General features: G+C 38.7%; 2 protein-coding genes across 2 annotated transcripts in view; one reads left to right on the forward strand and one right to left on the reverse strand.

Moving 5' to 3' along the window:
- Positions 1–4944: 4944 nt before the first annotated feature.
- LOC149285910 (grancalcin-like) lies at positions 4945–11553 on the forward strand. The gene is made up of 7 exons (XM_089494712.1): positions 4945–5055; positions 5928–5997; positions 6797–6840; positions 7386–7533; positions 9600–9713; positions 10639–10697; positions 11527–11553. The coding sequence occupies exons 1-7, from the start codon at positions 4945–4947 to the stop codon at positions 11551–11553; spliced, it is 573 nt and encodes a 190-aa protein (XP_089350838.1).
- Positions 11554–20763: 9210 nt separating this feature from the next.
- LOC149285911 (voltage-gated inwardly rectifying potassium channel KCNH7-like) overlaps positions 20764–25575 on the reverse strand; it is a 123910-nt gene continuing 119098 nt past the window's right edge. The window contains exons 14-16 of the mRNA XM_089494636.1: positions 23967–24135; positions 21366–21538; positions 20764–21041 (exon numbers count right to left, since the gene is read on the reverse strand). Of these exons, the coding sequence (XP_089350762.1) occupies positions 20764–21041; positions 21366–21538; positions 23967–24135 (620 nt within the window). The remainder of the gene's footprint in view (positions 21042–21365; positions 21539–23966; positions 24136–25575) is intronic.

Here is a 25575-nt window from a genome sequence, read left to right on the forward strand (position 1 = left end):
AGGTTTTTTTTTGTCTTCTTTTTCATTTATCCCTGCTGCGGATAAGCAGCAGGGTTAGGATACAGATCCCCCAAGCGCTGCAGGCCGTGGACATCTGAGCGATGCGCTTAGACAACTCTTGCTGCCGGCACTTCCGCCGGGGCTTCTATGGTGGAGCACCAGCGTGACATAACCTTCCGGTGCTCTACCATAGAAGCCCCGGCGGAAGTGCCGGCAGCGGAGGTTGTCTAAGCGCATCGCAGCTAAAGCCAGGGAGTCTGGGGGTGCATTAGTAGGTCGGGGGGGGGGAGTGGCACTTCTAGGAAGCAGAGTGGCATATCAGGGGCAGAGTGGCACTTCTGCACTTCTGGGGGGCAGGCAGGCATTTCTAGGAGGAAGATGGGCATTTCAAGGGGGCATATCTGGTGGGTCAGAGTGGCATATCAGGGGTTATAAAGCATATTAGGACAGAGTGACATATCTGGGGTTATAAAGCATATCTGGGGGGCAGAGTGTCATATCAGGGGTTATAAAGCATATCTGGGTCACAGAGTGGCATATCTGGGGCAGAGTGGCATATTAGGGGTTATAAAGCATATCTGGGGGCAGAGTGGCATATCGAGGGGCATATGTACAAGTAAGGTGCATTAAGGGGGGACCTTAAAATGGCTATTGGTTTTCTGTTTGTATATAACATATGCTGACAAAATGTATAATAGATACCAAAAAATGCGTGTATGCCTGTTCATTAGATAAAATACTGTTTTACCATTCCCCTAATGTGTATTTTTTCTTTAAAAATATTTTTTTCTTTAAAATAGCACCAAACTTTAAGGGTGCGGCCTATATTCGAGCAAATACGGTATATATATATATATATATATATATATATATATATATATATATATATATATAGTTATTTATTATAGTTATGTGAAACTTTTTTTTGCATACTTTTCACATTGATTTTCAGTTCATTTTGTGGCTTGTAGTAATGTCCAGAGTGGGTCAGAGAGAATGAGAAGTATCAATGCTTAGGGACGGTTTCATTTGTTTTGTGTGCTATGTAATATTTCACTGAGGTTGGACAAGAAGGCATGGCTCACATCCAGGGTTCCGCTCCAGTTCCTCCACACTGAATTCATCAAACCATGTCTTTATGTACATACCTTGCTTTGTGTACAGGGGTACAGTCATCACGATGGAACACGGAATCTATGGCAATGGCTGCCTATATGTTTGATTTTATACACCTGTTAGTAATGGGTGTGACAGGAACACCTAAATTCAATAACTAGGAGTGGTGTCCACATACCTTTGGTCATATAGTGCAGCTGCAGAATATATAAAGTAACCTATTGGACAATAATTTTATGGAGCTTTTTAGCATTAAATTTTTACAGAATCTGTCAGCACTCTTTAAACAAAATGTATTATAATGTTATTTTTGGACAAGTATATCATGTTGGGTTTTAACAGCCTTCCCTACAAATACATAATGACTTCTCACTGTCCTCACAGCAGAACTGATCATCCACGAAATGTAATTATTAATTAACTCGGATGTGATTTCAGTTTATACCAAAGATCACTTTTATGGAACTTAAGATATGGGGCTTTGGTATTTCTTTATTTAAGATATCACTCTCTGATACCTAAACTCAGAGTTGGATTAACTCCACTCATCTATCCACAGTAATTTGACTTGAGTCAAATAGGCAACTGTGTTTTAAAATGAGCTCCAAAATGACAAAATCAATTGAGCTTCCCAGAATGCAACAAGGCTAATAGACGTGATGACCACCGTGGCCACCAACTCAATGCTGACTCAACTGACATACTTGATCGGCAATTTTCATGGCCAACTCATCTCATGTTTCTTAATAGAAAACTTGGTTGTAAAGACCTTGACCTCAGCAACTCGATGGCAACAGTTTGCAATATCCAACTCAACAAAGGTTTACAGCAACTCGTCTTCTTATTAAAAGTTAATCGTTTAGTGGGGTTTTGCGTTACCTCCATAGCTTGACTGGCAATGCAAACCTTATTGAATAAACCTGCCATAAATAAGCTTTCAGCCATCTTGGATGCTGTAATTACACAATGACTATACCAAACCACACAACATTTCAAATGGCAAAAGAGGCTCTGGCTTTACCCAGACTTTATAAGTGATATCGTGACAGGAACGTACGCTGGTCTAGGTTGACGGCTCAGGACGGCAATCCCCCCGCGGAAGAACGTCTGTGTCGCTGCTCAATGGGCTGTTTGCAAGGCAGACCTCTTTTTTCCCCCCATTTAAAACATTGTGGGCATTTAAGTCATGGAGCGATGGGATGTGATGTCATATCACAGCGCTCCGCAGCGAGGACGGTGGCTGCAGAGCGGGAAGCTGGGGGCGCCGTAAATAATAAAGTAAATCCGCTGCTGCTCTAAAGTGTTATTTTTATGGCCAAGTGGGGCATTTAGAAGAAGAAGAATGTATTTTATTAACAGTTTAATTTATTAAAAATTTTTTTTTTTTACAATAAACACATTGTAATATTTTAATATTTCACAGCCAGCAAACAGGGGGGACATCAGGGGAGGAGAGAGGGGCGGGGGAGAGAGGGAAACTGGGGAAATATGCAATTCGGACGAATGAATCTAGTAACGATAATGAATAGATAGATCCAGCTGTGAGCATGCGCAGTGGAGTCACCAGCCCTTTAATTAGCATCAGGATTACACGCCAATCACAGCAGCACACTTTGGAGTCACACAGGCAGAACCTACTCAGCAGGTAGCGGTCATATGACCCCACTACCGGCCAATAGCAGTAACGGGAAACCGACAAGTCATCTTTGTCCACTTGGGTGCGGCGACTGGAAAATACGTAGCGTAGCGCGTGGCGTCACCGAGACGGGCGTGTCCTAGGAAGGTGTGGCGTTCTTATGGGCGTGGCGCACCAATAGGAAGAGAGTAGTAGAAGCCAGGCGGTCGTGCTTGTATTTTTTGGTCCGCTACATTTCCTGCCATTGCTGAGGAGCCGAAGGGTCTTTGCTGTCACACAGACGGTCTCTGCCCGTGTCTCTCCGCGCGCCGCTTCGCAGCCGCCACAATGGCCTTTCCCGGGTTCGGAGGCGTGAGTATGCCGGGGCGCGGCTGTCTTACTACAGTAGTACTATTTAGAGGCGAGAACTTCCACTTCTCTCCGCTGTTCTGTCACGGCACCGGTCGCTAGTTCTGGCCGGAATGAGCCAGTAAAGTCTCCTTATCATTCACCCAGCCCCCCTCCCCCATCAGAATCACATAGAATGGTGTAGTCTTGGAGTAAACTGCAGTTTAAATAGGATCTGTCATTCACTAGTGTGCATGAGATGATCCGTACAGATGAGGAGTATTTCTCATATATATGGCATTTATATAAAAAAATAAATAAATATATATATATATATGCCCCATAACATGGCAGCCATAGAGTGCAGCAAAAGTACCAGTCACCACTTTCCATGCACCCTCCTAAACGGGGGTCTAATGGTTACGTGATTGCCCAATATGTCCCTGTAACCCCTTCACCCGACAGTCCAAATCATAATCATCATCATCATCATCATCACCACCACCACCACCACCGCCACCAGTCCCATTAGACACCAGTATGACTTCACTTTACTCTACATAGCGATAGCTAGAAACAGAACATCTGGAGGAAAATCATAAGGATTTTTATTGTCGTGTGGTTCCCTCTACCCCCCATCGTGTGGTTCCCATACCCCCCATCAGTCGTAGCCCTGGTTAAGAAGCACTGTCCCAAACCCAATTTACAGCACGTGTTTCCTTTGGTAATATCTAGGAATTTTTTCTTTGAGTAAACATGCGCTTGTGACTGGTGTGCTGTTATCAAGGCCATTAATTTCTTATGAATGAACTTGCCAAATAGATCCGGCGCTCATATCTATTGGAAGCTTGTTGATTAACGTCTGCGTAGTATATAGGGACAGATAAATGGTTGTAATATTTACAAACATTCCTTAACGGGCCATTGTTAAAACTGAGGTTCTGCCATACATTTTTAATTTAATTTTAGTGTCGCCGTCCCAGCATAGATAGTTTTTATACCTGTTTTGTTACTAGAAGCAGTTCAGGGAAAATGTATGGCCCTATTATAAAAATATAAAATCACCCACATAATATAGTACATATGTGTTAAAAATGCACCTTTTGTGTATTATCTATCTAAGCTATGCCACATCTAAGACAGGACCAAGGGCTTATTAAGTTTTCAGTCTGTACATCAGGAAACGTGGGCAGTCCAGAAGGGCCGAACGGACTTATCTGCCATTGAATTCTTTTGTTCTGTGTATCTATACACAAGAAAATAATTTAACTTCCTTTTCCTTAAACCTGTGTGAACTTTCCTCTATGCGAGTACTTTCAAAATGAAATGTACAAAAAAATACTTACCTGACCTAGAAGTGGCAGCCCTGTTGCTGCAGCTGCCCTCCTCCCTGTGTTCCCATTGGTTGTGCTATTTGTGCCACTGATTGGCTGCTGAATAAACGCCTGCCCGCAGTGTTCGCAGAGCCAGCACTTGACCCGACTGGCAGTAAGTATATCGCATGGTAGGATATGTGTTTGACCGAACAGATCTCCTGCACGCAAAATAACCAGGGGGTAGGGGGGTAAATGTGTAGCCCCCATGCACTCGCAAAAGCCACACCAGGAACATTTAAAGGGACCATGCAGCTATCATATGCATTATAGTGCGTATGATGGCAGGCAGTGTCCCGTATGTTAAATTCAATATTTTGAGCACATATATTTTTGGTGTCTCAATAATTTTTAAAGTTTATATACAGCTTTGATAGTATTTTATATAAACAGTCGACCTTATTAAAACTAAACACTTTTATGCAACTTGGTATACACATGATATATATAAATTATTTTTTTATTTTTCAGATGGTTAACTTTACTCAGCAGATGCAAACTTTAGGACAGACAATGGCAGCTCAAAATGCTGGATACTATGGACACCCCTCTTATCCAGGCAGTGATCCCATTTGGGGTTACTTCTCAGCGGTGGCTGGGCAGGTATGGTATTCTCATTTAATGTCTCCTGTAGATAAATAAGTAAGGTAATTGTTAATGTATATAGGTAAGCAAATTAAGTGATTAGATTTATTTTGGTAATTAGTGAAAGGCAGCCCACAGTCCCATCACCGTATGTTCATATTTAACCTGCTTTTCAGGGCGTATCATAAATCACAAATCAGGTTTCTGGTGGAAAAATCATCAGAATTTACACACGGTGGTGTTTATTCACTAACATAGCTGGTGGGAGAGTTGTGATTTTTCACAACCTGTCTAGATCACGGTGATGGCACATTTGTTTGGAGGGAGCGATTTAGCTAGATTCAATGGTGGAGATAAATGTATCAATCCTGTCTATAAATCCATTGCAGTCCTTATGTAGCTTACTATTCAGTTACTCGTGATAAGCTTATCTTGGCCAATAAACCTTACTGGCTTTTAATTGTCATGAATTTGTCTCCAGTGGACTTGTCTCCTTTCATCGTGTTCGGGAGGGTACCAGGCCAGTGGGGAAAAAAAATGTTGGTGTTACCATTGGGGACCCAAACAATCTCTCTTCTTATCTATTCATCTAGGTGTAGTTTTCAGTGCTAGTTGAAGAGGAAACCAAAGTCCTCAATTGCACAACAATTCCCTCAAACTACTTCTTGCTATGTAACAAACATTTAAGTTATGTCTTTAAAAAAAACCCAAAAAAAACAGGAAGCAAACGAGGAAAAAAAGTAAAATAAAATGCTGTCCCACCAAAGTATTGAAAGTCATATATTTCACAAATATTGTCACACATTTGCTCTTTTAGTTTAGTTTAAGCCTGTGCTTGTTCGGTATCAAGTGAAGTGTTATTTTATATTAAACGAGCTGTTATTCTGTAGGATGGGGAAATAGATGCTGAAGAACTACAGAAATGCTTAACGGTGTCGGGAATCCATGGGACCTTTACTCGTAAGTGTACAAGGTTAATGCTCCGGCTTATATGCTTTTGGTTTTCTATTCTTCCGCTTTGGGTATTTTGACACCCCCTCCTATGGCAAAAAATGCATAGTAACCCTGAAAAGCATTCAGTTGCGTTATTTAGGGTAAATTTTGATATAGATTTCCAGATACATCAATTTAGCAAATCTCCAAAGTCATGCTGGAGCCGGTTCAAAATTATGTATGGATTACAGATTCATATTCACCGTGAAGAATCAAAGGACCTCATTATATTTATCATCATCAAGACGAACTCGAAGGGCCAACACAGATAAATACTTGGAGTATACGCATAAGCTTTGGGACCTCCCAAGTCTGTTCTTCAGATTGAGGGGAGACGCTGCGTGGTCCTTTTTGCAAATGCGTAGGGGGGGTTTCTGCAGAATTCCACCATATGCCTTTGCCCCTTTCCACCTCCACCCCCGCCCCCCCCCAGCTAAATACCATGCCAGATGTCTGTTTGCCAAGGTGGAGGGCTGCTGCTGCAGGCCAGCCTCTTCCGTGTCAGGTAAGAGCTTAAATTGCATTTTTGCAAGAATGCATTAATACTTTTAATATGCATTTTTTACGGGGGTGTCGGGGATATTAGAATGTCCCTTAAACAACAGGGTATTTTTTTATTTTTTATTTATTTATTTTTTTAGCTCTACTAATTCTCAATTTCAAAGGCTGTCTGAATTCATAACAAGTATAAAGGGAGAAGCACATAAAATCATGGGTGCTGAGAAGTATCAACTACATTTTTGTTTGTTTTTTTTGTTCCCATCAGTTTTCAGCTTGGAAACATGCAGAATTATGATAGCAATGCTGGATGTATCCTTTCAAAAACGTTGGACACGTTATATCCCATCCATGTGTGTGTCTGCTTTTTTTGGCTGCAATGAAATAGTAATGTATCATAGTAAATTAACACAGTGAATCAAAACATAAATATGTTCCAAATGATTCACTGTGAACCAAGTCACTGATATATAAAAGGAACCAGATGTGTTTATACCTGCTGTATATATGTGTGTGTGTGTGTGTGTGTGTGTGTGTATATATATGTATGTATATATATATATATATATACACACACACACACACACACTTGTCTGTAACCCATGTTGATCCAAACTCCGAATAGCATTGAAAATACAAATCGATCTGCTATCATTGCCTTGGTCAAATCTTACTCTCACATTGCGTTATCCCTCTCTAACACATAGGGATTTGATTGGTATTATCCATGTTAGTGTTGTGTGTCAGTATGTTAACACTACGTAGGAACCCCAAGGCAGATATGACCAATTCCAGAAAGACCATGTCTGTGTGTTCATTGTGGATGGAAAAAAAAAACTTTAACCAGCCAACTCTAGAGCGATCATACTGGCAAAATGGGATTCAATGAGTTCAAGCAACTGTGGGGTGCGCTGAAAGCCTGGAAGCAACATTTCTGTATGTTTGACCGGGACTCGAATGGAACGGTGGAACCGCACGAGTTTAACCAAGCCGTTACAGCAATGGGTAAGAGTATTTAGCAGTGCGGGTTGAGTATCCCTTATCTGAAACGCTTGGGACCGGAAGTATTATCCTTGGATAAAGGATAATTACAGTTAACAAATCTGGTGTGCCGTGGTGGGCTAATAAGTTTAATTTCAGATAAGGGATACTCAACCTGTATTTGGACTTGAATTTAGTACTACTTTGTTTGTTTTCAGAAATATTATTTACTGGTGTATCGACGGACATAGTACATGGCCATGTGTACATCAGGGGTGTTAATCTCTGGGCCTTAACGGCCACAAACAGACCAGGATTTAGGAAACTCATTGCTTTGTACTAGGGCTGAAACAACTAATCGATAAAATCGATAATAATTGATAATGAAAATCGTTGTCAACGATGCTCTGAAAAACTCCTCTCCTTATATAATCTGACCTCAAACAGAGATTGCATTATAATACTAGAATCCAGATCCCCCGCAACGCTGCAGGGGACCTGGATTCCCCTCACTGTCGGCCGGTCTCTCACTTCCGTCTCTCTCCCCCCTCCCATACACCCCTCTGACTCCTCCCCCACCCCATACACTGCTCTGCCTCTCTCCCGACTCGTTACTGACAGGCACTTTCACTGCAGCCTCAGCGTAAGTGAAGGGCAGTAACGGAGGCTGACTGTGCGCATCGTGCAGACCCCCACCGGCTGACAGAGAATCATCCTCTCTGTCAGCCGGTGGGGGTCTGCATTGCACAGACAGCCTCCGTTACTCACCTTCACTTACGCTGAGGCTTCTATGAAGCTGCAGTGAAAGTTCCTGTCAGTAACGGAGCCGGGTAGAGAGGCAGAGCGGTGTATGGGAGGGGGAGGAGTCAGAGGGGTGTATGGGAGCCACTCTGCCTCCTCCCCCCCCCCTCCCATACGCCACTCTGCCTCCTCCCCCTCCCATACGCCACTCTGCCTCTCTACCCGGCTCCCTGGTGTCTTATGAACCTCCGTTGCTGACAGGAGGCAGAGTGGAGTATGGGAGGGGGGAGGAGGCAGAGCGGAGTATGGGAGGGGGGAGGAGGCAGAGTGGAGTATGGGAGGGGGGAGGAGGCAGAGTGGAGTATGGGAGGGGGGAGGAGGCAGAGTGGAGTATGGGAGGGGGGAGGAGGCAGAGTGGTGTATGGTGGGTATTATGAATTTCAGGGCATATAGGGGGTATAAGGCATATCGATATTAGGCATATCAGGGGGGCATAAAACATATCTGGGGGTAAAAGGTATATCAGGGGGCTCAGTGGCATATAGGGGGTATAAGGCATATCGATATTTGGCATATCGATATTTGGCATATCGGGGGGGGCATAAAACATATCTGGGGTAAAAGGTATATCAGGGGGCTCAGTTGCATATAAGGAGTATAAGGCATATATGGGGGCAGAGTGGCAAGCTGGGGGTCAGATGTGCATAACCGGGGGCAGTTTGGTAAATAAAAAAAAAAATTAAACAAGGCTTTCTTCTCATAGTTTTTATTAAATATGAAAAATAGCTAACATATGAATTAATATTTACTAATAACTTTGCATTAAAACCTAGTTTGAGAAACAGTGTTTGGGTTCTTGTAGCTTTTATTAGTATGTCAGTAAAATAAGAAGGTGAATAGAGAGAGAGAGAGAGAGGCCATTGCAATAAAGAGATGAAAGTGTAAATTGCACGTTTTTTATATTACATTATTTTAAATTGAAAAAAAAAATAATCGGCCAACTAATCGATTTATTAAAATAATCGTTAGTTGCAGCCCTACTTTGTACACAATTTTATTTCTTCAAACCACTTTGAGCTGCTCAGGATATCCACAAAATCTGGCCTGATTCTGGTCCTCAAGGCCTGGGCATCCCTGGTGTACTTATATTAAGAACAGTAAAAACATAGATGCTGTATGTAAATCGCTGCTAAATAGTAATGTTCATGAATAACTTGAGTATTCTTTAAAAGAAGAAAACTGTTCTCTTTAAAGCACTGATTTGTTTGAGAATATTTTTTGAGCCTTTTCCCTAAGAACTGGCAAAAACACCTGATAAGATGCAACCCTGTATTTATTCTCTTTTACAGGTTACAGGGTGAGCCCCCAGACTCTCTGTTCTCTGGTTAAGCGTTACAGTAAGAACGGCAAAGTGTATTTTGATGACTATGTCGCGTGTTGTGTGAAGCTCCAGTCGATGACAGGTATTCTTTTTTTTTTTTTTGTCCTTTTCCCCCCTTTTTCTGCATGCTGTTCTGTTTCGTCTTTGCTTTTTTATATTTCGTTATCCTAACTTCACAATAAATTCACTGCTGTGTTTCTGGCACGCGTGTGTTACATAGAAGCATTTATGTTATTGTGGAGCTTCATAGGCTGTATATCATAGCTTATAAGTTTTAGTCTTTACATTCATACAAAACAACTTTATATGAACTTTGATTTTGAGTCATGAACACCCTTTGTGCAGTTCTACTGAATAATATGGCTCTATATAAGCCAATAAATAAGAATCCGTAGCGCCAAGAGTCTGTTTGACAGGAACTCCCTTAGTAAGAAGATACTTTGGGTTTTGTTGGCTTGGTCATACTGAGACCATCTCTTGGTTCTCACAGACGCTAAAGTCTGAAGCTCCTCTTCCGCCTTCAGCGTTGGAGCATTACACCGCCTCCTGATGTCTTCCAAAAATAGGTTGGAATCCTTTCCAGTACTCAGACGTTTTAGAGTTGTGTAAAGTAGACATGGTTGAGTGCTGCAGATGCCGGAGAACTAGAACCCCTGCGATGGTCATCTAGGCAGGCGACCAACTGAACTTCGATGGATTGTTAGTTCACCGGCAGCTTCCCTTTTGTCTCTCCCTGGTTCAAGCAATTTGTACGCGGTCAGGTTCTGTGAAATGAGTTGTATGTGAGGTTTCACAGGTCCAGCTATGCGGAATGTTAACCGATTTATATAGTGCATTCAAACTGTGTATCTTCTACCACTGAAGGAAACAAAATGTGCAAAATATTTTGACAGTTTTGTTAAAACCAGTTACACCGGTATGTAGAAAAACTCTGAACTAGCTCGTCTTTTTCCGTTTTATTTTTCCAGTAATATAACAAATATATATATTTTTTCCATCCTGTACAGATGCCTTCAGGCGAAGAGACACCATGCAACAAGGGTTTGCCAACTTTGGGTATGATGAGGTAAATGGTTTTTTGTTTTGTTTTTTTTAACAAAAAATGCCGGCTAAACTTAGCCTTTCTGTTGAAGTTGTTGTTCCACTAACTAACTAAATGATACTTTAGAAACAATACTCCCAGTACTGTTAAAGGCTAATGCCCTTCCTACACATAATTCTTTTAATCATGTAAGCATGTGACTTACTTTTGGAATCCTTATGTCATATCACATAAAAGCAAGCACTGATCGGTTGGATAAAGTCCCCAATGTGCTAGAGTTCACTTAAAGCAGGGGTGTCCAACCTGCGGTCCTCCAGCTGCTGCAGGACTACATCTCCCATAATGCTCTTTCAGCTTAGGGACTGGCAGAGGAGTATGGCATATGTAGTCCTGCAGCAGCTGGAGGGCCGCAGGTTGGACACCCCTGACTTAAAGGAAAGTGGAACAGCAGTTTTAGCAGCTGGCCCGTGTGTGTGTGTGCTTAGAAACATAGAATTTGGTGGTAATTGTCCCATCTAGTCTTTCCAATGTAAAGACTCAAACCTTAATCTCACAGATGTTTAAATTCCCTCCCTGTATTACTCTACCCCTTCTGATGGGAGGCTGTTCCATTTATCTATCACTCTCTCGGTAAAATAAAACCCCTTACATTACATCGAACATGCAACATCCAATGTTTGGGACAAGTAGTTAATTTATGCTAGTATTGTATTTATTTATTTATTTTATAGCTTCAGTGTTGCATTTTACAAATCCTCCTTTGGGAATATCTTTTAAAAATAAAGCACAAGACAAGTATAAAAAAAACAAAAAACTTTTTAATTGTATTTTTTTTTTTTTTTTTTGCTTAAAGTTCTTGCAGTGTACCATGACAATTTAAACTGAAAAACGGCATCTACAACAATCTAATGTGTCAAGTCTTCTCCCCGGAAGGAACATTACCCCGCTGTGAATCAAAGCTGTTATTTTTCTTTTGGAATCACTTTGTATACATTCTTTAACTGCACTGTTTATATACTTAAGATGTTTTGTATTACTTGTAGGAATGGGCAAGGGACATAATATAGCCGTCTATGAAAATGCCTCACTCTTTTTTGGGGGTAAATAAGTACAGGTTTAGCTCAAATGTGTATGTTCTAGTTTTCTGTTATATACTTAAATAGTTGAGCAACCACATGTGTGCATTTCCTAGATAGATCATGGGGGGGGGGGTATAAATAATCTAATCTGTTTGGATAGATTACCTGTTTTTATTTTAAAGGCCATTACAATATACTTCAATTACATGTAAATCTTTGTTATTTAACCTTGGTGTGAAATGATTTGAAATTAACCGGCAAAGACCATGAAGGGTTTCGTTGATTACGTTGTTTTGGATCTTTGCTCAGACACACCATGAACATTTTCCATGTTACTAGATAGTTTTCTTTCTAGTTTTAGAATATGTGATTGACAGATCATTGAATTACTCCCAGTGAAAATATTTTACTAAATATTTTTGGTCTTCCATATGCCATAATGTATCTTCAGTGCCGAGTTTTAGATTTTTAATGCTTTGCCTGGTTAATATTGGGCGAGTATATTAGTTGTTGGGTGTTTTTTTTTTTTTTTCATTTAGTACAAATTACTGTAACATATTGCTTACATTATTTAATATGCTGTTATAACTCCTTTTCATAACAAAGTGAATACAGTGATCAAAAAAATAAATTATTCTACACCCACAAACTTGCAAAGATGTTTTTATTGCCATATACATGAGAAAACGTAAAATGCACAAATAACCACCTTTTTTATTGCAGCAGCACAATGCTGTATAAAGGGACTAAAGTCAAAGGTCAGAATTGGGGGGGCTTACCTGCCATGGTTCCTCGACAAGCAGGAAGGATTCATTAAAGGGATAGTTAAACGTGCCTGACACCTCAACTATTAAAATACTTTGTGGGCAAAAAAATAAAGCACTTGCCTTATACAGAAGAGACAACCCTGCTGCATCTGCTTCCCTCTTCCTTCATGATGATGATTTTTTTTTAAACAGAAGTTGAAATCAATGGGAGCTTTTTCCATGCATGCGCACAGGTGTCTGAACAGCCCACAATGTGTGCAGACCCAGTGCCGGAGTATATCGCATGCTTGGAGAAGCGTTCAACTGAACCTAATAAGGTTTATTCAACGAGCTGCCCTTTCACCCCCCTCGCTTTGCTATTCATAATAAGGGGCAACGCTGGCGTATTTCTCCTACAAGATGGGCTGAGCTGGCCCTGCATGATGTATATTTCAACGAGTGAGGCAGTTTTGAAGAAATCTTGCTGATTTTACCTATACATTATACAGGGACATCCAAGCTCCTCCTGCATCAGAAGCTCGCTAAGGTTGACTTTTCATTATTTATAGGGAAATCAAGGAGTCCAAACCACAACTCTCATTTTAAGTGAATAAACCCCTTTTTCTAACAAGAAGGGGCTGAGCAATGGGCTATGGTTCAAACAATGTAGGTGTGCAATAAACATAACTTTTACAATCTCTAGATTGTAAGCTCATTTGAGCAGGGCCCTCCTCACCTATTGTCTCTGTTAGTCAATTTGTTATGTTACATACTACTTGTTTTGTCCTGTCTACTCATTGTACAGCGCTATGAAATTTGATGGTGCTATATAAAACAATAAATAATAATACAATGTTGTAAGAAATGTTACTTGCGTTACACACATTTGTTCGGCTTGATCTATAAGAAAATAAACAGGGACAGCTTTGTCTGTTTTGTTAACTACGTTTTATTATCATTTCAAGGCATATTTTTTATATCTAATTACTAAATCCATTTGCAAATATTTTACAGTGAAGTATACATTTTCATATTTACATTTTCATATTTGTAAAATGTTCTAAAATGTATATTGCAAGCAATATAGAAATTCTTCTAACAGGAATATTTATAGCGTGTACATTCACTAAAATTATCTACTTACAATATGTACATACAGTAATTTATATATATATATATACTTGGAAAATCAAGTGCATGCTATAGGTACCCAAACGGGATCTAGCCCAAATTGAGTATTTTACCTTAAAAATGTTAATGCAATCAATGCGAAACACTTATATTATCTATTCATGCTTAGATTTTACTGTTGATTATGCTTTTTTAGTTATTTGAGTTTCAATAGAAACACTTTAACGGTAGTTAATTGTTTTTCTTGTGTTTTTGTGGGGGGTTTTTTATTATTAATTGTAATGTTTCAGTAACACTCTTGTAATATATAAGGGTGCAAGGACAAGGTGTGCAAAACAAGGTGTGCAACAGTTTAACAAGAGTTGCCAACCAGTAACATTTATTATTTTTTTTGTAATTTTTTATTTTTTAGAGGGCTCAAAACAATTTCATCTATATGTATGTATGTTGTGCGTGTGTATGGTATGTATGAAATCACAAACATTGTTAGGTTGGGTTATCAGTGAGTCATTGGGGATTTTCAATCTTTTAAATTACCAGTTGGCAACTCTTGAGCTTAACTCATTCAGTGCCAGATCAGTAATCGTTCCTCACATCTCATGCATTCAAAGTAACTCATTACAACATTGGCCATGTAGTACCTTTAGTATCAAATTTCAAGAAAAGTGATGCTTGCCCCTTGATGATCTCTCCCTTCTGTATAATGGACATTTAACGACCACTCAGGACCCCACCAGATTCCACTTTCCTTAGTATCCTACTAGTGTGGATTTGGAGGAGGTCAGATGAAGTTTGATATTTGGTTTGGGGACTCCTTGGGCTACTCTCAAGTCTCATACTGGATAATCTCTTCAAACTAATGAACCCAACATTTACTGATTTGTTTTTTTACAGTATTTTGGGTACTCCATGTACATTGCACATTTACTTTGCCATCAATGCGTGGGATTTGCTTTGGAGAAATAGTCATGAAAAATGAGGTCATCTCAAGAGCTTACATGTCATGGGTGTTTTTTTTATTTTATTTAGATTGCAACATCTTAGGCGTGCTATACCAATCCATGTGGCTAGAATGAGGAACAACTCTGTGGCTTTATTTCTGGTATAACATAAGGTTATATTACGGTAAGTATCTGTCTAGTGGGGTTCATTTCAACTAAATATTTTAAAACAAATGCAAGTAAATAAAAAAAGCTTTTTTAGGTCAAATTGAAGACTTTTCTGCATATGAAAACCAACATTGTGGTCACTAAAAAAAATTCTAATACACTGCAAAGCACAAGCCAGTAGTTATAAATTGCCCTAAATCTGTATAAACCGAATAGTTCTTAAACTAATTGTTTTAAAATGCAATGAAGAATAAGCATGATCTACTTGCAAATTAACCCAAATAGTTTTTCATTATTTATCTTGTGTTGTATGTAATCACATGGTCTTGTATGCCTGCAGAAGATCAGGTTGTGGACAACAAGTGGACTGTGTCCCTCGAGCTCCTCAACCCTCTCCTCAAGGCACACCTTGATTTAGATATCACTAGGTTATAATAATATATTTCTTTTCTGGTCCACTAAAATATTATCTACATTGTTTTGGAGATACCAAAATGACTACACTTACATAATGTTCTTCTTTGTCGATTTGTTTTTATTTTACTAAAAATTGACATAAGAATGTTGTCGGGCCTGAATGATCTGCAAAAGAGGCGGAGAGGCCCCAGGAAAGAGAGAACGCCTTCTGCACTCCCTTAAAGCTAAACTGATCAAATTCTGTTGTATCTTTACATTATTTCCTCAAAATGAAAAAATTTAAAATTCAAAGAAATATATTACACAAGCTTCCTTGTTATTCTGTTATGCTTCAAAGAACATTGTTTTAAGCGCTGCGTAAATTGTCTGCACCATTAATGCAAATTTTTTGGACACCCTCACCCCAGCATTCTTGCTGTTTATCTGGCTAATGCGAGATTGTGCCGGATAGTGGCTCAGTCTCGAACTTTGCCGCTACTAGTTGGAGAGCATCGAAAACAGATTTGGTTCAATAATAGGTGAATTGTTGAACTATCTTGAGAATTCCCACCATCCCACCATCTCATAAGCATTTCATGGATGAGGGAGCATAAAATATAGTGGGTTTTTTTGGTTTTTATTTCTTTATAATGTGATGTACAACAAATAAAGTAATAAAATAAATCCAATAGCTCGTATTTTCCTTCAGTTTAAAATGCTGACATGTTTTTAAATGGTGTGTTCTTGAGCTGTCTTAGTCCAGTATTAAAAATGCAAAAAAAAAGTAATTTTTTTTTTTAATGGAATAACCTTTAATTTCTAGGTTTGAGTATTGCTTCAGACTTGATAATTTAAGGTTGATTCTATCCAAAGCTTGTCCTAACAAATTGTTTTCCCAATAAAAGCAGGTATTACCGCAAACCATATTACTAAAATAAGGCACAGTCTTAGAAAAAGATCCGCATTATCATGCAGGCAAATCATTGGGGACCCAATAGAATTTCGTGTTTGAATATTATCTTAATTTTGAATAGTTTCTAGGCTCTGCATTAATCTGCCTATTACTTTAATTACATTGGGTTATTGAATCCAATTATGTGATTTTATTTCTTCCCTAAACTTATTTCCCTGCAGATATTTAGCTTATTGAGTTTCATGACTTTTCCGAAGCTGGTACGGCTCCTGAAACACAATTAACCTTAATGTCACTGTGTAATTTGTAGCTGGTAAATAATCAATGTTATGCAGTTTATTCTCTAGTATAACATTGTTTTAGCCTGGAGTGTCCAAGTGGAACAAGTCCCACTTCATTCATATTGTTTCATTTTAATATTCTAGTAAATTGTGCATGTCCATTAACTGGGCACATGCCTTAGAGCTCGGGGTACAATTATTATATGGAAAACACTGGTTTTACCGAATGTATTCTAGTTATATTTCTATCATGTCTGCTATCTGCTCTCTGGAATCTCTAAAATAGATATATGGCCTTATAAACATGGTGGAAAAATAACCACTTGCTAATGATCAACAGCGTTAAATTCCATTATAAGATCCGAAGGTCTGCATGTATGTGTATTGAAAGTGATGAGCAATTCCAACAAGTCTAAGAAAAAAAACTACCTCGCCATATTTATGTGTTATACTGAGAAAAGGCTAATGTGGGTCATTAAGGAACAAGAGAAATCTTTGGATGGACATTTTAGAGAGATCATTCTGGAAGCTAATGTTCTCTGCTTCTGAGAAACCCTAGAGATCTACAACATGCAACTTGGCTTGGACACCTCCAAGTATTGAGAAACAAGAAATTTGTTTCAGAATATGTTAAGGTCCTGTCGCAACAGACTAAGGGAAGGCATACGGGCCACTGACATGTAAGCTTGTGCTAGGTAAAGTTTGGGATTCTCTACATCCATTGAAACTTTTTTCTTAAACCCGTAGCGAATACTTATTCTGCACTGCCAGCTATATTCCAAGGCTGATGATGGACACAGTCAAGATCCTCAAGAACCTTCTGCCATAGAGTGCCTTGTTACTTTTCCACCTCATTGCTTCCACTACGTTTATAAATCCAACCCCTACTAATAGACACTAATGGTGGCATGGATCCAAACTAAGTGGCAAAAAAATATTTTGCATCGTAAAGGCACTCATATGAAGGCATCTAGCAAGGTCTCCTATACTAATTGGTATTATTATAAATAAGTGTGCTTGTAAACATTTCATGGCTGCAAGAACAAAATAAAATCATGATATATATATATATATATATATATAAACTTTGTGTAATGAGCTTTGTTAATGTTTTTTTCCCCATTCACCTTAGTTATTGAAAAGCTGGTAATAAAGTTATTCCTTTACTTTCTTTGTAATATCTTGAATCTGCAACATTATCTGCAACACACAGGCAGAAATTCAAAGCATATAATAAATTCTCCAAGTCAGCACAAAAGTAGCAGCTCTGAGTTGGTTTAAGCAGTATAGCAATTAGCTGTTGAAATGGGCACATCGTTTTGAAGTTATGAACTTTTGTATCAGCGATAACTATTTTTACTACAAAGTGTTTGGAAGATGGTATTAGTAAAGTAATCTGCCTAATATGTGATTTTTAAAGGGACAGTTAACGGGAACTTTTTCACTTCAACATCCTATCAGTGCCTACGCTTGTGTCAAATGACAAGTGAACAAATCTTCAGGTTGCCAGTGTTCCAAGCAAGTGACACATATTAGATTAGGGGGTAATTAATTGTTTTACAAACTACCATTTTAAGACACACATAATGCTGATTTTAGCAAAAGTCTGAAAAATGTCTCGACCTCACTGGTACCAACCACTCATGAGTCACCACCTCAGCAAGTTCTACAATTAGGCATTTTGGCTTCATATATTTCCTTACAAACCTATAAATATTAGAAAAATGGGCCAAAAATAATTTGGACTAATTTTTTGGTTATTTTTTTTGGCCCATTCATTTTCAGGCAAGGTATTATGTTCCCTGCCCATTCGATTTGGATGAAAATCTGGGGGCCGTTTTTAATTCTGGTACAAAATGTGTTGTGACTGTCACTCAGTCTCTCACACTCTCTAAATGTTTCCCTGCCGTCTCTCTGCTTCCACTTCCACATCTTCTTGTACTTCATCTTCTCTCTTTTGTCTCCTATCTTAGTCCCCATCTCCGCAGGCATTACCTGACGTGAAATTCCGTCAAAATGGCGGTGCTTCCGGTGACAGAAGTTCGCACCAGGTTATATCAGCAGAAATGCAGACAAAGATAAAAGAGAGAAGTTAGAAGATGGAGAACAAGAAGATGCAGAAGTGGAAGCAGAAAAGTTACAGATTCTTTTGAGAGTGTGAGTGAAAAGACCCACGAATTTCAGAGCTTTTTGCTTTGTTTTCGTACACTTTGTGGCTTCGTACAAATTGCCGAATTTGCTTTAATTCGGTAAATTTGTAATTCATACGAACCCGAATGCACACACCAAATAAGTATATGATCTTTATTGACTAATCTTGATAAAAATTATATATGTTGCAATGGGAAATATTTTGGACCATACATACTTTAAGCTGGAAGCAAACACAGTAACTAAGTAACTAAGCAGTTTCTGTTTTCCTTCTGACGCTCTTCAATATGCAAATAATGACACGGTTCAAATGAGGCAAAATAAAATATGATCCCTAATCTCTGAATAACATGGTTGTTTTTTTTTACATTGAAGTGTTCAATCTTTGGTGAGCTGTTGAGCTCAGCTGACTTCAATTCAATAGTAAAGATGGCGATTGGGACTTCATCAGGGTATAAATGCCAATTCACTCAAGTGTCTCCAGAAGGTGGCCAGGTTATCAACATTGATGTTGGGTCCACATTCCCATAGAGAGGACACAGAAAGGAGATGAAGTCCCTGGGCCCAAGAGTGGACCTTACAAGTAATTCACAAGCTTTGGGGTTCTGTTTAAACTCTTAGGTTCCTATCATTTTTGGGGATTCCAACTTAACTGTTAACATTACTTTTGGAGATCATTTTTGAATTCCTGCTTTGGTTTAAGAGACTATGATCCTGGGTGTTTTATGCCCGTCAGCAAATTATAATTATGTTAATTTTTTTACTATTGATATGTCCAACCCGCATTCCAAAGGGCTATCTTTAATGCTAATGCGGTCCTGGGCAAGCTGTCGATAAAGGCCTCACAAATTCTGGTTACTCCCCCCTCAAGAGCCTACATAATGGTTATGATTTAACACTTATTTTCATCTTCCTCCTCCATATTCCAGTATCAGTCGGTGGGCCCCTGAGGGTTCCTTAAAAACAAGTCTGCACATTAAACAATAAAAAACAGTAAGACTCTGAAGAAATAATTATGAATGTTTTTGAAAGTACCCCTAGCGGACCATGATTTTAAGGTTATATTTTGGTGGTAACACTGATCTACAGAGATCCACTGCATACACTGTAAGAATTGTTATATACATTTCCAGCAGGGGTTTCTGTAGAAGCTTCTTGGTTTTGTGGAAGGATCCACCATGCGGATTTCATCATAGAGACTGTCAAATAATGGAACTCTCATTTCCTTGATCCATACATTGGTTTAACTTTGTCCCAGTTGGGCATATGCTCCCTGGAACAGATCTGCGCGTCTGTCTCTTTATACAACAGAATTGAAACTGAAAATACTGTTCATATCTCGCAGGAATATTATTACATTTACAAATGAAACAGTCCGGTTTAATCACAAAACTGGTAGTTTGCCATTTTACTAAAAATGGCATTATAAAGGACCATCCCCACACCGAGCGTCTCCTGCCAGAGACTAACTGGACCCTGCATAAAGTATAGTTATATTGTAAGCAACACAGAACTTTCTAAAAAAAATTTCTTCAATTTCTATAAAAACAGCCTATCAGTTTTTTTGTGTGTCTCGTAACAATTAAGCATTTCCTGTAAAATTATAAATATGGCAAAATGTGTGAAGATTAAATAATTATTTGATGGGTTTGGAAATTCAGTAGCACTAGGAATTGTGTTTCTAATAAAACGTCTTTTCAGTTCTAAAAGTAACATGGGATGTTGTTTTCTTTATTTATCTAACTTTATTTATCTAATCTAACTCGGCACTATATGGGCCCCGGTCACCTAAATGAGGATGGCTCTTCCTAATACGTAGAGTAACGTTAGTTAGCAGACTCCAACTTTTGTGAATAAACTTTAAAGAATTGTCTGCATGAGCTTGGAAACAGAACAATGTTGATGCAAGACAGATATGAAAGCATTCACGCCTTTATATTAACACCTTGGTGGAATAATTTAATGTTATTCATCATGCGCTTAAAAAACAAAGCCATTTAATAACATGCAAGTGGTTAAAAAAATAATAAAAAAATATAAGGTGCCTTGAGATGCTGGCAGTATTAAGTTTTAAGCATACAGTCTTTACATAATTTTACAGCATGTCTTTTCAATTGTACTTTGATAGGTTTCGAATGTATCAAAATATACAGTACGTTTGCATATTAGATATCCATTTTGCCCCTGAGTCAAGTAAAGTGGATTTTCATTACAAAGAGGAAAACAGCCATTAAAAGCACTTACATTTTATTTGACGTGAAAATATAAAATTAACCCTTTTGGATTATTTCCCAGGAAGACCAGGATCAGACTCATGCCTGTGGAGGCCCACATTTCCTATGCTGTTTGTGGAAGAGTCAGGCAAAGACGTGTGTCTAACTGGATGGAGGTTAGACGAACACTGTCCAGGAGGACCTTCAAGTGGACCTTGTTGACGTCGGTCTAACAATGTGGGCAGGTTGTTGTAGGAAGCTGCGTTTAAATGGATTCCGCTTGACATGGGTTCTTTGGATTTCAGTCTTGACTTCTCAAGTTCTGCACATTTTGGGCTCTGTGAATTGGTTGAACAATACATAAAAAAATAATTTATTCATGTGAACCATCTACATGCTGATCAGGCATTTTTTAAATTGAATCAGAGGACCGAGGGGGGGGTGACATCACCGGAAGCACTTCCATAATGCCCTGAGTTAAACTTAGGGCAAACTGACATAGCTTACTGTGATGTCATCTGCCCACATTGGAAAATCAGGGAGAGGACGTCATCACTGCAAGCGCCGCTATTTTGGCGGAAAAAAGAGGAAAAAAAACATTTTCCCGTGGGACTTAAATTAATTTAATTTGTGTAATGTAATGTGTATTTCCATGGCACACTAACCTGTGATTGACAGAAAGTTCTGTCAGTTTTGATGGACCCTTCAGGGTGTGATGGTCTCACATCAGACTCTTGATTGTCCACGTTGGCTGTCACCATGCTGTAGGCTGGAGGAACAACAGACGTCTGTTTTTGCAGGAGCTGAAGAATTGCTTGAATATCAGTTGTCATTTGTAATTCTAACCTGCACATAAAAATAATATGATGGTATACAGTGAGTTTGTTAATCTTCACATCAGATGAAACCAACTCGTCTTGGAGGGTTATTCACTAAAGTGGGAGTCGTAGTTTTCTCTGTCCACTTCACTATTTATCATAAAGGGCCAACCTTTCCAAGAAGGGCTAAGCTAGCTCTGTATAATGCAAAAGTTCGATACTCTTTATGCAAGGAACTGGCTTCAGGCAATAATATAATAATAATAATATAATAATTATAATAATAATGAATAATGAAGAGAGATTCACAGAATAAGAAGCGTTTCTGCACATCTCGTTCTCCGTGAATCTGTCTGCATTTTTCTGGACTCTCGTAGTACTTCCACAAAAGGGCAGGGCCACATGGATAGCCTCTCTCCGGTTCCTCCAATCAGGGAAAAGGTATGCCCGGAGGCTCCGCCATTTTGCGGAAGCACTCCATGAGTTCTGGTTTACAGAGAAGCGTACGAAGGACAAAAGATGAAAGGACAAGAAGAGGCAAGAGAAGAAGCGGAGCTTCAGGAAAAGACACAGGTACAACCCCGCCGTGTACCTGTGTCCTTTCGCCGAGAAGATAGGGAGACATTGAGAGGGAAGGAATTTCCAGGAGACTTGGGGCCTTTGGCAACCCCCTGATGAATGTTACCCGGGACGGACTTGCCGTTGTTGTCACCTGGGGCGGACTTGCTGCTGTTGTCATGTTAAATACACTCGATTGGTAAAAGTAGAATTCTAAATATTTTTACAATTAATCTAATTTTGTAATTAATGATTTGTATTATTAATCTAATTGTATGAGTAGGCACCTGTGTTTTAAGTATTTAAGCACTATCTATAGGTATATAGCATATAATATAAATTAAAATGGGCAAATTGTGACATTTTTGCATCTCTGTACAGAAAAGGACAGTATCAAGAATAGCCACTAGAGGGGGGCATACACTGCAGTTTGTTTTATTATGGTTTATTACTAGTGATTAAACACAGGGCATGATTTCACATTTTACCACTTAATGTAAGAAACTTGGACGAAAAATAGGTATTTCTAAAAATAAGAGAAATAATAAAAAAATATATTATGTTCTATATTTAAGTTTACAATATACAATACAATGCTTTTTGAAGATGCCGTAAATGTACCAATTTTCAAAAGGAAAACGATTCCTCAAAAATAAATCATGTCTGAGTTCTAGAATACTCTACAAACTGTAAATGGAATATTTCATAATAGCATCCCTGTGTATTTGTTTTGATTAGAGGTAATAAATTTATTTCTGGGAAAGAACATCCCAAAATTCCAACGATAAATGTATGAACATATATCCATTACATTAAATTCCAGTTTCATACACATTTAGACATGTCCACCTGCTAATGACCTATTTTAATAGTCTTCTTGAGTTCCTGAAAACATTAACGAATAACAAAACTCTGGAGCTCGTAAAAACACTTACGGAGTATCATCTTGCGATTATTCTCACACTAAGCAGTCTCATTATCATAAGAGGTTTTTATACATAAATATGTAAATCAGATGATCATAAGACACTTTAAATATCATCCATTACTAATTTGAGATTATTCTGTAGCAACTAACTAAAGGTGGGTTATCAAAACAATTGCTTGCCCGAAAGGTAAAGCTATTGTTAAGTCATCCGTATTCAAGTAACAGAGTCACACCAGTAAGTATATTACCAGTTGGCCCCTTCTGGTTATATAGACTTTAGACTGTGTGACCCTGTGTCAATCAAAACCTTTTTTTTAACTCAACACCATTAAGAATTTGATCAGGTTGCTGCCCGGATTGGCCCACCACAAGCAGATACAAGTTCTCTAGAAGTGGAACCATTTACGTTAGAAGCTTTATTTCATCTCAACAATGGACGGGATGACTAGATTCCTTTTTCCTTCAGGACAATATCTGCCTTTGTATTAGGGTTGGAACGGCGTTAAACCAACTTCTACCATGAAGAATTACAAAGTGATTGAGCTAGCTACAAAATACAATGGATAAAATCCCTGGAGCCCAGAAGGTTTCAGAGATATTGTTTAAATCAGACATACTTAGATCAATATGCACATATAGGCTGGATATGTTGATATATTAGCTTCCTGATAAATGTTGTTACTGACAATGAGGTTTATTCACCAACGCCATAGTTGGCAGGAGAGTTTTCTGGAGTTTTCTCCTTTACTTTTCATTATGAAGCAAAAAGGGCTATGGTGGCCCTATATAAGACAATTCAGTGGATGAGGAGAGTTTCAATAGTTTAAACTATGCATTATACAGGGCCAGCCAAGCTCATACTGCAGAAGAAGCTTACTGGGGTTGGACCTTCATAAAGTATAGTGATGTCACAATTCTCCTGTAAACTCCCGCTTTAGTGAATAAACCCCAGTGGGTCAAACAAAATTACCTGTTCATTTGCTCCTGGATTAAATCGAGCCGGCGCTCCACTTCTGCGTATGTAAATTCATTGTCAGCTTCACTTTCTCTCCACGCGACGTGATTTAACGCTATGTGTTTTGTTATATTGTCGCTGGGCACCGTATCCACTCTTTCCCAGCTTCTCATCGTGGCTATGTCTAAAAAATTGTAAAAAAAAATACCACTTAGAAAAAATAATTACATTCTTAAGTACATTAAGCAAATAAACCTTTGCAGATATATTGTCTTACTTTCCTTTGAAAGTTTAATCTCAGGAAAAAAAGAATACAGAAACTTTTTAGAAATGTTTTTAGTTTCTATGGCAACAACCTGTCAGTGGTTGCCTTTATGGCACACGACAATTACGTTTCCCTGGCAAGACTGATGTTACTAATGCTGGATTTAGCTCTACAGTAAAAGTGTTCAGTGGAGCAGAGTAGGTGGAACCGCACGCTCTATCGAATACCCAGAACCGAAATCTTCATCTCAATTTTCAGGTCATTTCAATTGTTAGTAATAATAATAATCTCATTTTTCAATGGCTAGTAAAACCTCTTATATCTTCCATAGTATGACTCATCTTGGTGACGTTCTACCATTCATAAACCAGACCACAAGGGACAAGAAGAATGCATGTAACAGATAATTCTCTTAGCATAATCTTTATTGCCCAGGAAGCAGCGGACTTAGAAAGCACTATTGATCGCTGTGCAGGTGAATATGATCAGAGAGTAGCGTTGGTTTGGTAACAACTTGATGCTAATTTAAGCCAAAAGCTGATTGACATGTGCGCTTATCTCACTAATTGAAGAAACATCCACCCAGCTGAGTTTTCCAGCATTTTTCTTTTCTTTGCAAACTATAACCATCTCGAGGTGAAATAATGAGGTTTTGTTTGAATGTTAAAGAATGTAAGTCATTAACAGCAAATGTTTTACCCAGCAAAATCTGTAAATAGGAGCGGAAAAAAAACAAAAAACAACACACGTTGTATATAGGTGTAAAGGTTAGGAATATTAATAGTCTGTAATGTGACAATGCTGCTTTTCATTTTCATTTCATCCAGAATAAACAATTAATCAAAAGAAGGTTTTGAGCAAATAAGATTAGGAAAGGTTCCACAATATACAAAACAAAAGAGTTTCAGGTTTTTAACTGCAAGAAATAATGGACAGACTAGATGGGCTGAATGGATCTTATCTACTGTCATAGAAACATAACACTAAAACACAGAATTTGATGCCGGAAAGGTCAATTATACAACATATCATATATAACGTCTCTTATTGGAATGTTATATAGGGACCAACTTCATCTCCTCTTTGCCATACTGGAAAATGGGATGGGGTAATATTTTTTAATTCTTGCACGCGCTAAAATTTCTAAAAACCTAACTTGATTATGTAATATGTCAATACTACACAAAGGCATTAACAGTGGCCCCTCTGCTGCATAACTGGGTGCCTGATTGCCCTATTCCTCCCCCGCCCACAACTTATGCTTTTGCCAGTTGGGGAGATCCGAAACCACCCTTGTAACCGGCCCCTAACCAGCAAAGTCATAGTGACTTTACTCCGCACTGTACATGACATCATATC

This window comes from Sceloporus occidentalis, unplaced genomic scaffold, assembly GCF_023333645.1.
Source record: "Sceloporus occidentalis isolate IW3139 unplaced genomic scaffold, rSceOcc1.0.p SCAF_74, whole genome shotgun sequence".
Lineage (NCBI taxonomy): Eukaryota > Metazoa > Chordata > Lepidosauria > Squamata > Phrynosomatidae > Sceloporus > Sceloporus occidentalis.

Bases quoted from the DNA above. Each gene is read 5' to 3' on its own strand.
- LOC149285910 (XM_089494712.1), top strand. From the start codon at position 4,945: ATGCAAACTTTAGGACAGACAATGGCAGCTCAAAATGCTGGATACTAT. The intron at 6,841-7,385 runs GTATCCTTTCAA...AGCCAACTCTAG, and splicing joins TTATGATAGCAATGCTGGAT to AGCGATCATACTGGCAAAAT. The intron at 9,714-10,638 runs GTATTCTTTTTT...CATCCTGTACAG, and splicing joins GAAGCTCCAGTCGATGACAG to ATGCCTTCAGGCGAAGAGAC.